At 43.8% G+C, this 16,115-nt stretch overlaps 1 protein-coding gene across 4 annotated transcripts; it reads right to left on the reverse strand.

The window, feature by feature from the left end:
* Window positions 1-811: 811 nt before the first annotated feature.
* On the reverse strand, window positions 812-14,248 carry LOC139542903 (YTH domain-containing family protein 1-like). 4 transcript variants are annotated; one of them, XM_071348866.1, is made up of 6 exons: window positions 13,815-14,248; window positions 13,073-13,097; window positions 6,888-6,985; window positions 4,258-5,874; window positions 3,645-3,692; window positions 812-3,505 (listed from the first exon to the last, which is right to left on the reverse strand). In XM_071348866.1, the coding sequence occupies exons 1-6, from the start codon at window positions 13,839-13,841 to the stop codon at window positions 3,476-3,478; spliced, it is 1,845 nt and encodes a 614-aa protein (XP_071204967.1). In that variant the 5' UTR covers window positions 13,842-14,248; the 3' UTR covers window positions 812-3,475. The 4 variants fall into 4 exon arrangements, with proteins under 4 accessions (XP_071204967.1, XP_071204966.1, XP_071204970.1 ...); XM_071348865.1 differs by having other exon boundaries at window positions 4,249-5,874; window positions 13,815-14,245; XM_071348869.1 differs by having other exon boundaries at window positions 4,249-5,874; window positions 6,906-6,985; window positions 13,815-14,244.
* Between the last annotated feature and the right edge of the window lie 1,867 nt (window positions 14,249-16,115).

Genomic DNA, 16,115 nt, shown 5'->3' on the forward strand with positions numbered 1-16,115 from the left:
AAATCCCATTTGTGGAGAAAAACTCATTCTGATTGGCTGGGCCTGGCTGCCAAGTGCGTGTGCCTATGCACTCCAAGGCCCACCCACAGCTGCACCCATGCCCAGTCATGTGAGATCTATAGATTAGGCCCTAATGAATTCATTTCAATTGACTGATTTCCTTATATGAACTGTAACTCAGTCAAATCTAAAACATTTTTGCATGTTGCATTTATACAGTATTTTTGTTCAGTGCACATGAATAAAGGTATCTTGATTAAAAATATGAGCCTGCATATCACTTATAATTAGATACATTTATTTGACACTTGTCAATATAATTTACCACATACCTGTACTGTAGTCAATTTAACGTAATGAACCTTTGGTTTTCAGATGTAGGAATATTTTTTAAACCTCCTCACTTTAGTTACATTGACATTTCTTGGTTGTAGTGCCTTTCACCTTTCTAAATCCAATCTAAATCCAACTTTCTAGTGGGATCAAGATAATCCAGATTTTTGGGATGAAAACTAACCTAATCACTACCTTCGAGTTTTGAAAAACGCAAAATGACCTACATTCCCTGATTAAAGGTCAGATTGGATTACCTCATCCTTATCCCTATCCTGCGGATCAGAATCCCATTTTTAAGTTTTGAAAAACTAAATTCTAACATTTAATCCTATCCGATAGGGGTAATCAGATAACTTTTGAAAAACCGTCCCCTGAAGACCTTTCTGGAACATGGAAGGAAAAACAGAATCACTGTCAAGTTAACAGAAGTAGTGTTTTCAGAATGATCAACAGTAATGACGAGATGAAGACAAAGTGATTGTTGCTAAATATACAGTTTATTAAGGCTTGATTTTTTCTAAAGGAAAAAATATAATAAACCAAGATAGAGCTTTCAAAACCTTACAGGTTGATCCCACTGATATAGCTAAAGTGGTTTACTTGTCTATACAATAATTCATTGTATTAATTTTTATTTTATTTCATGTCATTATTCTTTAGTGTAGTAGACATATCCTTTATTTTAGAACCATACACATGGCCCTCTATTGCAGCAAACAACTCGACACGTGCATGTAAGTCCTGAACTATAGGCATCACATCCATTTCATGCTTCTTGACCGAAAGAAAGACAACAGCAATGTCTATAATCTAAAGTGGCTTCCATCACTTGTCTCCTTTCCTTCATCTATACTGGTGTGAAAAACAACTTGTGGAAGAAAACACCATAGAAATCATCCACCCCATATGGCTTTAACCCTGTTTTCACATTACTGCAGATGGAGGAGAGGAAGGAAGCCACTTTAGACTATTGAGATGCACCCGGATGTCCCCAGTATGAAGTCAAAGGTCATGTCTCCAGACATACAGGGGCTACACTACACCGGCCAGGGAAAAGAGCAGCTACGCAACAGAGTACAGACAAAACCAACATCTGAGACTGGGCTGTGGTGATACACAAACATCCAGCAAGTCTGGAACTGATCCACGCACACGGCAAGAAACAACGCTGTTACAACTTCATGAACACAAGAGATGCAGGTTCACACTCATGTACAACTGTGGAGGCTGGTGGAAGGAGCTATAGGAGTACTGGCTCATTGTAATGGCTGGAATAGAATCAATAGAACGATATCAAACATATTGAAACCACGTTTGATTCCGTTCCAGTTATTTAATTCCAGCCATTACAATGAGCCCGTCGTCCTATAGCTCCTCCACTGATGTACAGTAACAGTGAGGGACAGCATTCACATCCATGTCTCTCTCTTGCTCACACACACACTGTGATGTCACAGAATTCTGGGTTTAATGCTCAAGTCAGAATAAACCTACAACACAAGAGAGTGGACTGAATGTCACTCAGAACAGTTTCTACCCCTTCTCTCTGTGCAGAATGGGAATCCAGCATGTCTGAGATCAGTAAGAGAACAAAGGAAATACTGCTGTACTGTCAGTAAAGGAACTGTACTAGAAAGAAATCGTTGTGCCAACCATTACTCAAAAGGGTTATATAGTGTTTAACCACAATGTAATCAAGGTTACCAGACTGTGATTGCAGCCTGCATGATTGCACATTGTGGGCTATTAATTAGAGGGATAATTGTTTATCATTCAATGTTCAGCCACCAATTAATCTTGATGGATAGATACTTCCTGATACCACGGACTTATTTTCAATGACTTTGACCAACAAAAAACACAAGAAACCATATTTAGTTCTTATTTGTTTTCTTACTCTTGATAGTAAATCAGTTACTCATTTCAGGTCATCTCCATGACTACAGGCTCCTAAGTTAAATCTTAGCATTACCAAGGACATGAGATTTACAGCAAAACCCCATTTTGAGAAGAAAGTCAAACAAAACAACAGAATAAGACAGAATTATGATGAACGGATAATTAACCCAAGTGATTTTTCCAAATAGAGAAACAATTCATTCATATGTAGCAGTTACAGCACATCATTCTAACTATAAAATAATTCATTTAAAATGGTGAATGCTACATTTCTCTCAGACTGGCTTGAGTACGTGAACATAATCTCCTGATAATGACACAACTTCTTCAAGACAAATGTCATTTATCAAAACAAAGTGGAGGGGTGTTAGGGATGTAAAATAGTATAATTTTCAATTCAGATGGTCAGAGCTCCGTCGTCGTGGAGGACACCCATTAGTTACTTCCTTCCCAGAGGCCTTTGCACACTTCCTCCTTTGAAATGTCCCGAGTCTGACTTCAGACTATCCCTGATTTCTCCAGCCCTGTCAGTTAAAGACTCTTTTGACAAGTCATCAATAACTAGAAAACTAAATATTAAGGCTCCAGAAAAATCCTCTTTCTGAGCTGAAAACTGTCAGTAGTAAAGCCAGAAAATATAGACTTTGTTGATCTTGAATGAAAAATAGATAAACCGCTGAAGTCTCATTATCACACACAGTTCTAAGTCCGAACATTTTTTGCCTTTGGGATCCTCCAACCCTGTTGGCACAGTTAAACCTCTGAAGGATGGCAACACCGCCCCCCAATGGACAAACAGGGGCAGGACACGGCAGTTCCTGATTGTACAGAAATATAAAGTGGCAGATAATCTCTCTTCTCCTTGGTGCTGTCAAACCCTGATTCAATTTGAGGAAGAGTAAGAAGGGAGGGGCCAGGAGAGGTCAAAAACAAATCCAGTCTGACGAGAAAGAGTACATGGAGAGAACGTAAAAAAACGAAGTCAATCAGAACTAAAACAATGTGATGGTGGTGCCTAGGTAATACATGAACTCAGCTTGTTATCCCTGCACAAGAGGTGATGGGTGGTACCTGGGGCCGGAAAGCGCAAGTCTCCACGGTGGTGGCAGAAATTCACCAGGATTAAATAGAAAAAAAAGAATACTTATTTTTTTTTTTTTAAATATAATTTCGGAATTCTTCTGTCTCTTAAATCGAATGTCCTAGTGTAACTGTTGATCAAGTCAAGGATAAATGTTTTCTACTGCTGTTTACTCCTGTTTTGGCGCTCCTGTGAGGAGACAAGAGAAGGACATGAATAACATTGAAAAACACAATCGAAACATCAGTGACCAAAATGTTCCTTCCAACTCTCGTCATCATAACAGTAATGTCAGATTCCAGTTGAGACACAAAAACTGGACATGTACCTGTTCCAGCCGAGACCGGTTCTGGATGGGTGCAGGCGGCTCAAAGGTCTGACAGCAGGAGTAGAGGGAGAGAAGAGAAGTCAGTTAAGTACGCACACACACACACACACACACACACACACACACACACACACACACACACACACACACACACACACACACACACACACCTAGAGAGAGCAACCTCTTATGAACATCTATTGAAGAGGGCTATGAAATGATAGGCTCTATATCAGGGCTCTCCAAACCTGTTCCTAGAGAGCTACCGTCCTGTAGGTTTTCCCTCCAACCCTAATCTAGAGCACCTGATGCTAACAATTAAGCTGGTTGATAAACTTAAAATCAGGTTAGTTACAACTGGGTTTGGAGTGAAAAGCTACAGGACGGTAGCACTCCAGGAACAGGGTTGAGATCCCTGTTCTATGTACTGATGACATTCCATCTTCATATTCACCAAGATGATAACTAATGTCAATAAAATGTTTACCAACAACAAAGGATTGTATTTGAAACAACAACCACTTCTGGGAGGCAGGTTCTTAAGCATCCATACAGCCTAGGAGTGGATGGACAGGATTTAACAAGACCAGTGTATCTAACACACCTTGCGTACCTCCTCCTCTTCCTCCTGCCTCTTCTCATAGTGGGAGAAGTCGTCGAAGATGGAGGTGGTGTGCTTGAAGCCCACGATGATCTTCATCACCTGCTTGGCCTTCTCCAGAGGGACCTCCTGAGTGTCCCGGGAGTTGGTCACCGGCTTGTTGTCGTTGTTCTCCAAGCGGATGTGGCGCAGCTGGCTGTTGGGCACGTCCTTAACAAACAGCCAGTCCACGTCAAACTTGCCCTTCCACTTGTCCTGCGCCCACACGCCGGCACTGGTGCCGTAGTCCACAGACGAGCGCATCTCGGCCACGCCGCAGAAGTGGCCGCTGCCGTTGACGCTGAACAGCAGGTAAACGGGTCCTTTGCCGTTGAGGCTGCGGAAGGCCCCGTCCAGGCGCTTGTTGCCGTGCTCGGTGCTGCACCAGATGGAGTACTTGATGGAGCGGTGGATGTCGTCCTCAGAGTAGCTCTTGATGATGAACACACGACCGTTCTTCAGGTTCCACTCAAACACCCTGGGGTTGTAGCTGTGGGCGGCACGCAGCTTCTCCAACACCGGGTGGTTCTCCACTCCACCAGGGACCATACCGGCGGAACCAGGGGGACCGTCATTACCCCCGCTGACTATGCCAATCATACTGCTACCGTCCATGCCGGCCCCTCCTTGCCCGTATCCAAGGTTACGGTTGCGCGGGGCGACCCAGCGGGTCTGGGGAGGTGGGGGTTGGGTCTGGTGTTGGTAGGGTTGAGGAGGGGGCTGGTGGTGCTGGTGGTGTAAGGCCATGGGCTGCATTTGCTGCTGCAGCAGGGACTGGGGAGGGGGCTGCATGGGGGTCTGGGGCTGCATGGGGTGGCCATGGGGCATGCTCATAGCCTGCTGCTGCATGGGGGCTTGGGCCACTTTATTCACAGGCCCCTTGTTGTCCCAAGTGCCAATGTCCATGTTGTGTTTGATGGGCGGAGGGGGCAGGGTTCCCCCAGGGCTGGGCATGCCTGGTTTCACCTTGGTCTTCAGCTGCTGGGGTTTGGCCGGCTTACTAGCGATGGCCGCCCAGGAGGCGGGCTTGGGCGGGGGCATACCGATGGACGTACCCCCGTTCCCCTGTGCCACCACCGGCGGTCCGCCAATCACAGAGCCCACAGCCTTGACCCCAGACCCCTGGCCTGTGAGGTCACCACCGATTTTCAGGCCCACCATGCCCTGCTCCAGGCTATTCATGCCAGGGGCCTTGTTGAGGGTGTCGTTGTGGAAGCCTGTCTGGCCGTCAGGCACCAGTGTGCCACCCAGGGAGCTGGGAGGGTAGCTATAGCTGCCACCGTAGGCTGAGCTCTGAGTCTGCTGGCCCTGGGAGCCACTGGTGCCCCAGGCGGAGAAGGCCGGGTTCTCAGGGAAAAAGTTAAAGCGGTGAGGGTAGATGCTGCTGCCAAGCCCTCCAGGCTGGCCAAACACGGTGTCGGGCATGAAGTGGTGGTCTCCATTGTTCAAGGGTCCGTAGGGGGTGAGGTAAGGGATTGGGGGGTCTCCACCGGTGGACCAAGGGGCCTCACTGAGGGGGTAGGGGAAGCCGATGGAGGGGGCGTAGTAGCTGGACAGGTAGGGGTCGGTCATGGACTGGTAGCTGCTGTTCTGTGGAGGTAGAACAATTACAATAATCTATACCCATTATGTAAAAAGTTGTTTCATTAGTCTTTTGGTGTTTGCTTCACATTATGCAGCACTAATAAACAGTTAATCACAAAACACTCAGCTAGTAAATGGAAAGAATTTGGACCGACAAGGCCAAAACTGTGGGGTTAAAAGAATGGCAATGATGAGAAAGTAATACCAAAAATGTAATTTTGCAAAGGCAGATTTGTTCTGTGAGGAGCAAAATGAGGCCCTCACTGGAAACAATCAATCGCCCTTCAACAGACAAGGTCATGAGATCTTTCTGGCATCCATTTTAAATGAAAAACTAATAGAGAATAGAGGGTACAAGTCAGAAGGCCACATTTAGCAACTAAAAATAAAAAAGTTAAACGCTATCATCTTCTGCATATCAACTGTCTTGCTCTCTACTAAGTGAAAAGCTAGGTGACAATTACATTCCATATGGATTCATGTGAGGAAATAATGTCAGCATCATTTGAGCATAGAGAAATTCCATCTTTCTAAGGCATTCAAGACACCTCAATCTTAATATGCAATACCTGACCCTGAACTTTCTTCTACTGGAAACATCCACCTAGAATTTTGCTCCACTGAAAACCAACTGTAAAATGTAAGCCTAGCCCAGGCATATTCAAATCTTACCCTACGAGGTCCTGAGTACAGCTGGTTTTCTGTTCTACCTGATAATAATTGCACCCACCTGGTGTCCCAGGACTGAATCAGTCCCTGATTAGAGGGAACAATGGGGAAAAAAGCAGTGGAACTGGCTTTGAGTCCCAGATTTGAATTTGAGGGACCTAGCCTATGTTGGGGAAATCTGAAACCTTGATATGAAGAGCTTTAATAAGCCATCACTTAAAATCAGTTTGATACAAATGGAGACTAACTCTTCCAACTAAAGCTTCAACACAAAAACTGCCACCCCCCTGTCATGTAAATTCACAAAAAATGTCAACATTATCCCATGAAAGACTGGTCAGCATTATCACCTGCGGCCAGTCACGCACCTGGGTTGATTGGCCAGTGAGGTACGGCTCAAAGTCATTGTCGTGGACAGTTTCCTTCTGATGCAGCGAACCATTTTGCACTGAAACGACAACACAGGAGTTAGGATTTTTGGCAAAAAGAAATCAGGAATGATTCTCAACAATAACAGGTGAGTGGCAATGCACTGTGAGTTCAGTGAAGGGCATTTGGAAGTGTGCTTAGTAGGCAAGGCAGCCTTAACACTGACACTCAGCATGCGCGTGTGGTGTCATCCTCCACAAATAACCTGCGTGCATCATCGTGATATGACTGACAGCCACCTGGCACTTGCTAGGAGACCCGTCGTATCCTGGAAGGTAATCAGGCAGTGACCTACACCCCTCCAGCAGTGTCAGTATGAGTCAAGGCCTGTGCTGTGTGTCACTGCCTGCCTTCCTCAATGTCTAACACACAATTAAAGGCTAGTCACAACACCAATCAACGTCACAGCCTACCAGCAGGGAATAATCAGCGAGTCACCAAAGTGTGCGTGTGAAGAGAATTTGAGGCTGGTTTGCATAAATATATATATTCGGAATAATATCTGGTGTGCAGTCTAAGTTTGTATGTCAAAGTCAAGTCATCCAGAAAGTATGGCAAAATGTTAGCTAATAAATCAGCTGGAATTGTGCACGACAACTTCCACCATTAATCAATGACAAACAAATGTAGAATAGGCTGTTGACTATTGCTTGTTTAGCTAACTGACATGCAAAAGGTACCAGGCTAGATACTCTCTTCAGCTAGGCCTACACTATCTAGATCAGATAGGTGTCCCGTCAGGATCAAAAAAGTACCCCAAGTAGCTAGCTACTCTAAGAAAAAAAAAAAGTTCAAAAAGGTTAGTGGGCTGTCCTTGTGGGTTCCTGAGGGCTATCCTACGAAGCAAGCTAGATCTACTCAGGGTTTTCTAAAGCTAACCAGCTTCAGTTAGCTTCACATTCCAGCTCAGGCTTCATCCGTACTATGAGAGTGGATGTTGCTCGTCCACCTGCTGCTAACTCTAGCAGGCCTGTAACTGCGCGTGCATGTCACACATACCCAGTTGAACACCAAACTCTTCATTGAGACAATGCTGAAACATCAAATCAGGCTTTTATATTTTATAACATATCGTTAATGCTGACTTCGGTGTGCTTATCAATGCACAACCACATGCACCTTTTCCCCCCACTCGTATCGATTAAATAATTGTTTTAAGTCATACAAAAGTGTTACTGTGCATGAAGTCACAAATGCATTCTGTCATTACTAAATGTGTAATGTGATAATGTTCAAATACCAACAATTTTTTTATCATTAAAATATTTAAAATCAGTTGTCCTTTGCAAGATGGAGAATCTGATTTTATTGATCCTCAACTCGTGGCTCAGTCATTTAATTTAGGCTAAGTGGAGACAGCCGTGAGTTAGCCTGCTCCGGAGCAAGTTAGATCTGAAGGACTCGTTGCCATAGAAATGTGCCTGGCTAAAAGGTGAGAGGCTTTTGTTAAGAGCCACGCATTGCTTGTGGTCCGGTTTTTGGAAACATAAGGAACGCATCTTTCATTAGCGAAAAAAAAAAAAAAGGTAAATTACTACACACATTTATAGGGTTAGGGTTCCTACACGGCCATATCTCCATGTTACACTGCTTGGTTACAGAAAACAGATGGAAGACAGTCGACTCCCTGTTCTAATTAGCTATTACAGGTGTTCCTCTCCGAACACCTGTGCATAAACAGAAGACGAAATATTAGGACGAGCAATGTCGACTCCGGAGTGTGTGTGTGAAATATATATATATAATAAATAACATACACACAATTTTTTTTGGGGTCACTTAGAAAAGTCCTTGTTTTTTTGTCCATTAAAATAACATCAAATACAGTGTAGACATTGTCAACTGGCAGCTTCATTAAATAGTACCTGCAGGCCTCCCGGGTGCTAGCTGTGCCACCAGAGACTCTGGGTTCGCGCCCAGGCTCTGTCGCAGCCGGCCGCGACAGGGAGGTCCGTGGGGCGACGCACAATTGGCCTAGCGTCGTCCGGGTTAGGGAGGGTTTGGCCGGTAGGGATATCCTTGTCTCATCGCGCACCAGCGACTCCTGTGGCGCCAGGTGCACGGTGTTTCCTCCGACACATTGGTGCGGCTGGCTTCCGGGTTGGATGCGCGCTGTGTTAAGAAGCAGTGCGGCTTGGTTGGGTTGTGTTTCGGAGGACGCATGGCTTTCGACCTTCGTCTCTCCCGAGCCCGTACGGGAGTTGTAGCGATGAGACAAGATAGTAACTACTAACAATTGGATATCATGAAATTGGGGAGAAAAAGGGGGGTTAAAATAAAATATATATATATTTTAAAAAAAAGTGTACCTGCAAAACACCAGTCTCAACGTCAACAGTGGAGAAGCGACTCCGGGATGCTGGCCTTCTTGGCAGAGATGCAAAGAAAAAGCCATATCTCAGACTGGCCGAAAGAAAAGATGGGCAAAAGAAGACAGACACTGGACAGAGAAACTCTGCCTAGAAGGCCAGCATCCCGGAGTCGCCTCTTTACTGTTGACGTTGAGACTGGTGTTTTGCGGGTACTATTTAGTGAAACTGCCAGTTGAGGACTTGAGGCATCCGTTTCTCAAACTAGACACTAATGTACTTGTCCTCTTGCTCTTTTGTGCACCGGGGCCTCCCACTCTTTCTATTCTGGTTAGAGCCAGTTTGTGCTGTTCTATGAAGGGCGTAGTACACAGCGATGTACGAGATCTTCAGTTTCTTGGCAATTTCTCGCATGAAATAGCCTTTATTTCTCAGAACAAGAATAGACTGACGAGTTTCAGGAGAAAGTTCTTTGTTTCTGGCCATTTTGAGCCTGTATTTAAATCCACAAATACTGACGCTCCAGACATTCAACTAGTCTAAAGGACAGTTTTATTGCATCTTTAAATCAGAACAGTTTTCAGCTGTGCTAACATAATTGCAAAAGGGTTTTCTAATGATCAATTAGCCTTTTAAAATGATAAACTTGGACTAGCTAACAACATGCCATTGAAACACAGGAGTGGTTTCTGATAATGGGCCTCTGTACGCCTACGTAGATATTCCATTTTTTTTTAATCTGCCGTTTCCAGCTACAATAGTCATTTACAACATTAACCATGTTTAAACTGTATTTCTGATCAATTTGATGTTAATTTAAATGTTTTTGTCCATGTACTTTTCTTTCAAAAACAAGGACATTTCTAAGTGACCCCAAACTTTTGAACGGTGGTAGTGTGTGTGTGATATATCTATGATGGGAGGTATAGACATTATATGGATAGAATATGTAGTATATCTGAAGAATACTTAAGATAGAATTGTATTTGTACAGCAATAGTTGAATAGGATAGCCTTCACTAGAATACAGTATATTCATATGAAGTGGGTAAAACAGTACATAAACATTATAAAAGTGACCAGTGTTCCATGTCTATGTACATAGCAGCCTCTAGGGTGCAGGGTTGAGGAACCAGATGGTAGCCGGCCAGTGACATTGACTAAGTTCAGGGCAGGGTACTGTGTAGAGACCAGCTAGTGATGGCTTGGCGAGTCTCGTAGTCCCAGTGTTGATGTACCTGTACTGACCTCGCCTTCTGGATGATAGTGACTGCTGCAGCCAGAATAACAGCAAAGTTGATTCCGTTGCGTTTGTTTAAGCTGTTTATCCCATTTATACCACAGTTGCCAAAGAAAACAATACTAAGCACACATTTACCGGTAGAAAGAAAAACATTTTGTTGATGTTTTCATTTATATAAGCAAATTCATCCTCTCATATTTTGGTTGCTAACGCGACACAGTCGTTAGTTTGATATTCATGGATGCGACCCAGTCGTTCGTTCTGTAATGAAACAGGCAGGGAGCAGGTCTCGAACCCTCAACCTTCTAGCCTGAGGTCCGGCGCGCTATCAACTGTGCCGCAAGAGCATGGTCAAGCGGCAGAGTCGATATCCACGCTTATAAACCCAGGGTCGTTACAGTTCTTTATGTTCCGTTACCATGCTTGTGGCGACGTTGTTATCCATTGCTTGCTAGACAGCTAGCTATGGCTAACAGTCACGACCTCTGCAGACAGAATAACGTCAAAGTAGCTGTTTTCTATTGATATTCAGTAGGATAAATCCATAACAATGAGCTGATAATGCCCAATGTTGCCTGTCATAGCAAGAAAAGTTTGCCTTCTCATCAGGACACTTGAAACTGTTCATTACGAAGAGACCGCATTGCATATCAAATACTAGGCTAGAAGCTAGCTAAATAGTTTGTTGTTAGCAAACCTGCCAATATGACAACAGTATTAAAATGTTGCTGAAAACAACTGCTCAAACTAGAAACGTGAGAGGATTTGACAGCATAGCGCCACGTGTGTCATGACGGCTACAGTAGACACCAGAGAAATTAATGTTCACCACTCACCGTGCTAGGTCAACAGATGCTCCAAAAAATATGTCTGCACAAACAAATCAATGCTAGCTAGCTAAGTTTTCCTTGTTGGACCTGTGTTTACAACGTATCCAATTTCAGTTGTGTAGTTTTTGGTTTAGCCTTCTGTAACTTTGCAGCAAGTAAGGTCTGCATGTTTTTATTTAACCTTTATTTAATTAGGCAAGCCAGTTAAGAACAAATTCTTATTTTACAATGACAGCCTACCCAGTCCAAACCCTCTCCTAACCTGGACGGCACTGGGCCTATTCACCGCCCTATGGGACTCCCGATAACAGCCGGTTGTGGTACAGCCTGGGATCGAGCCAGGGTCTGTAGTGACACCTCTAGCACTGAAATGCAGTGCGCCGTAGACTGCTGCGCCACGCACATATTATGTCATGATTGCAAGGTATCCCGATATCTTTTCCAACTGTCCCATTATCTGGTTTTCATGTCCATTTTAGAATGCCCTTCTAGCCCAATTAGAAACAAGTATCCAGGGGGCATGGTATATGGCCAATATACCACGGCTAAGGGCCGTTCACGATACAATGTGGAGTGCCTGGACACAGCCCTTAGCCGTGGTATATTGGCCATATATCACAAACCCAGAGGTGCCTTATTGCTGTTGCCAATGTAATTAGAGAAGTAAAAATGTTGTCATACCTGTGGTATATGGTCTGATATACCACGACTGTCAGCCAATCAGCATTCAGGGTTCAAACCCCCCCAGTTTGTAATAAGTGATAAGCAGTAACGGGAAGTCACTACCATATCTTTTCCAACTGTCCCAATATATTTTCCAACTGTCCCATTATCTAATTTTAATGTCCATTCTAGAATGCCCTTTTAGCAAATCAGAAACGAGTCTTCAACAATGCTGTGGTATAAGAACTATTATAAACTGGGTGGTTCGAGCCCTGAATGCTGATTGGCTGACAGCCGTGGTATATCAGATCGTATACCATGGGTATGACAAAACATTTATTTTTACTGCTCTAATTACTTTGGTAACCAGCCAATATACCACGCTGCGTCATGCCTAAGAACAGCTCTTAGCCATGGTATATTCGCCATATAACACATCTCCTCGGGCCTTATTGCTTAAATAAGTAGTAACAGGAAGTCACTACCATCAACGGTCCTTTATTAATTGTTCTACATTACGTGTTATAGCATTCAACCCACTTAATGCATTGTGCATTTATTGTTTACAGAAATAATTAAAACCGAAATCCGTGATTATTTTTTAATAATCTAAACCGAACTCACAAAGCACTAATTGCTCAGCACTACAAATACTGTGGGCTGCAGGCATACAGTAAGTATATATTTAGCATTTGTGAATTTATTTTGATGTATAGTGAAAGTAGAGGGCTTGATGTTTCTAGAACCATACCGCAATTGAGAATTGATTCACAATTAGAATTTTGCTGTCAGAACCAATTCGCTTTTCCTAACATAACATGTAAGATCCCTTAACTATTAGGATAACATTAGGCTCTGATAGTCCATTATTGGGCTAACCCAACGGGATTCTACAAAAAGTTATCCCACAGGGACAGCCAAAGACCCCTTTTAGGTTCTAGCTAGGTAGAACCTTTTCCCCCCCTAAAACTGCAGCTAAATATACGGCTGTTTTTCTTTTGGTTATAGATAGGCCTATTTGATAGATACGTGTTAGCTATGTGAAATGCAACGATTCTTACCTTTAGATGCTTGTCCCTTTGATCTCTGCATCCCCATTGGATCATGCCGGGAATAAAAGAAAACATGCATGTTAGCCAAAGGGAGCTTCACCAAACATGACCTACCTAGGTAACTGGGCCTATCCGCTGGCTAGCTAGTTAACTAGCTGACAAGTGTCTAACCATGATCAGACTAACATTAGTTAGCTAGCTAAAAGTTCTGGCTACCTATCTACGTAACACCATGGGAAAATCCCATCAGTGAGTTGGTCAGCTAGCTTTTTGGCTAAACGCATAGCCTAAATATGACTAACAAGATCATCAAGCAACGATGTAACGTTGCAAGATAGCTAGTTAACTTACTAACTAGCTACGCACATTTAGACAACTAACTAGCTAACGTTAACCAATGACCCATTTAAATATTAGCTTATCAGGTTAGTTAACCCCTGGTTTCTAAACAAGAGTTGGCTAGCTAGCAGGTTAGCAAGATGTTAGCTACCTAGCCAACATTACTTCGCTAGCAAATAGTTTGTTTAACGTTAGCTACTTGTTTGCCCTCAAACATCGTACAGTAAAACTATGCAAATATGTGGTTGCAAAACGTCCTTCGTTTGAACAAACCGGTTAGTTAGCTTACCAACAAACCGCCTGGCACAATTAAATTAGTTTAAAACGTAGCTAACGTTACCTGGCTAAGTAAGGTTAATTAGCTAGGTAACATATTTGCTGCCCGGCGAGATGCCGGGCAGCATCTCGTTACCTGAGGGTCAATGCTTGTGGCAGACATAATTCATTAAGCAAGTCCCTGGATTCGCACGGAGCCTAGCAGGTCAGTGTATCCGATGCTCCGGTTTTCGATGGTTCCTAGCTCAGTTAGCTGGCTAGGCTAGCTAAAGTGTTTTTCCACTGTTGTATCCCCAGATCAACTCCCACAGTGCAAGTATCTTATCCGGTCCGCTCGGATTCAATGTCCAAGCTTAAATAAGTCCGGATAATATTTCTAGATCTCCACAGAATATTGTTTTTGGATCCGGTACAATCTCTGTCCACAGTTGAATCTTGTACGTCTTTTTTTCACTCCAGAGATCCCTCCACAGTTAGCGTACAGCACTTCCCCCAATGGCTGTTCTATCCCATTGGTTCCATCCGGGTTCTAGACTGAGCTTTACGTCAGCGACACTAGGTTTCTTGAAAGGTGGGTGGCCCTGCATGGTGGACCAGTGTTGGCAGGTTAGAATGAGTCTAGTGACAGTTTATGGGAAGTTTATGCAAAACAGGTAGGATGCATGGTACAATGAGGGGCAGTCATTTCAATAAATAGTAAAATGTTGCTGTTGTGAGACACCAGACATGTAGAAGTCCCATTCAGACACAGGGATTTAGGCCTATACTATAGGCTACAAATAAAATGTTTTTCCTAGGCCTAAATCATGCAGAAATAAATATTAGGCTATCCAGATAAAACCCCTTGCCTAACAGATTTACATTGTAAGACATGTAGGCAAGGCCAGGGAAGATGTTTATAAGATGTTTATAATTCAAATCAAATCAAATCAAATGTTATTTGTCTAAATACAACAGGTGTAGTAGACCTTACAGTGAAATGCTTACTGAAATTCCATAATGAGCTATGCAAACTGTAGAAATAAAGATCATGAGCTTTAGGCCTAAGTCTCTAACAACAAAAATCTGGAGGATGGACCCTAGACCCCGGCTATAAATCCTGGATATATTTTCTATTAAAGTATAGGTCTAGGCCTAATATGCCTTAACCACCTCCTTGAAGAAGGCTCATTGGTCTTCTACTTATAGTCTCCCTTTCTCTCTTCTCCCCTCTGTAAGGCAGCAAACCCATTGACAATCAGTGGTCCATCTGCATTGGGCACAGATGGCTGAACGGCTCACTTTTGTGTGTCAGATTGCCTGCAGGTATACTGATGAGGAGGCACACAAAGGTATGTACAGTTGGTATTGGTTTGATACCTTAAAAAAGGTAGGCGTGTGGATCAGAAAACCAGTCAGTATCTGGTGGGACCATCATTTGCCTCATGCAACGCTACACATCTCCTTCACATAGAGTTGATCAGGCTGTTGATTGTGGCCTGTGGAATGTTGTCCCACTCCTCGTAAAATGGCTGTGTGAAGTTGCTGGATAATGGCGGGAACTGGAACACGCTGTTGTACATGTCGATCCAGAGGATCCCAAACATGCTCAATGGGTGACTTGTCTGGTGAGTATGCAGGCCATGAAAAAACGGGGAAATGTTCAGCTTCCAGGATTTGTTTACAGATCCTTGTGACGTGGGGCTGTGCATCATGATGAAACATGAGGTGGATAAATGGCACGACAATGGACCTCGGGATCTCATCAAGGTATCTCTGTGCATTCAAATTGCCATCGATAAAATGACATTGTATTCATTGTCCGTAGCTTATGCCTGCCCATCCCATAACCCCACCGCCACCATGGGGCACTCTGTTCACAACGTTGACATCAGCAAACCACTCATCCACACAACGCCATACACACTGTCTGCCATCTGCCCGGTACAGTTGAAACTGGGATTCATCTGTGAAGAGCACACTTCTCCAGCGTGCCAGTGGCCATCGAAGGTGAGCATTTGCCAACTGAAGTCGGTTACAACGCCAAACTGCAGTCAGGTCAAGACCCTGGTGAGGACGACGAGCAAGCAGATGAGCTTCCCTAAGACTGATTCTGACAGTTTGTGCAGCAATTCTTTGGTTGTGCAAAACCACAGTTTCATCAGCTGTCTGGGTGGATGGTCTCAGTCAATCCCGCAGGTGAAGAAGACAGATGTGGAGGTCCTGGGCAGGTGTGGTTACAAGTGGTCTGCGGTTGTGAGGCTGGTTGGACCTACTGCCAAATTCTCTAAAATTACATTGGAGGCCACTTATGGTAGACAAATGAACATTCAATTCCTTGGCAACAGCTCTGGTGGACATTCCTGCAGTCAGCATGTCAATTGCACGCTCCCTCAACTTGAGACATCTGTGGCCTTGTGTTGTGTGACAAACTGCACATTTTAGAGTGGCCTTTTAT

This window comes from Salvelinus alpinus, chromosome 17, assembly GCF_045679555.1.
Source record: "Salvelinus alpinus chromosome 17, SLU_Salpinus.1, whole genome shotgun sequence".
Taxonomy (NCBI): Eukaryota; Metazoa; Chordata; class Actinopteri; order Salmoniformes; family Salmonidae; genus Salvelinus; species Salvelinus alpinus.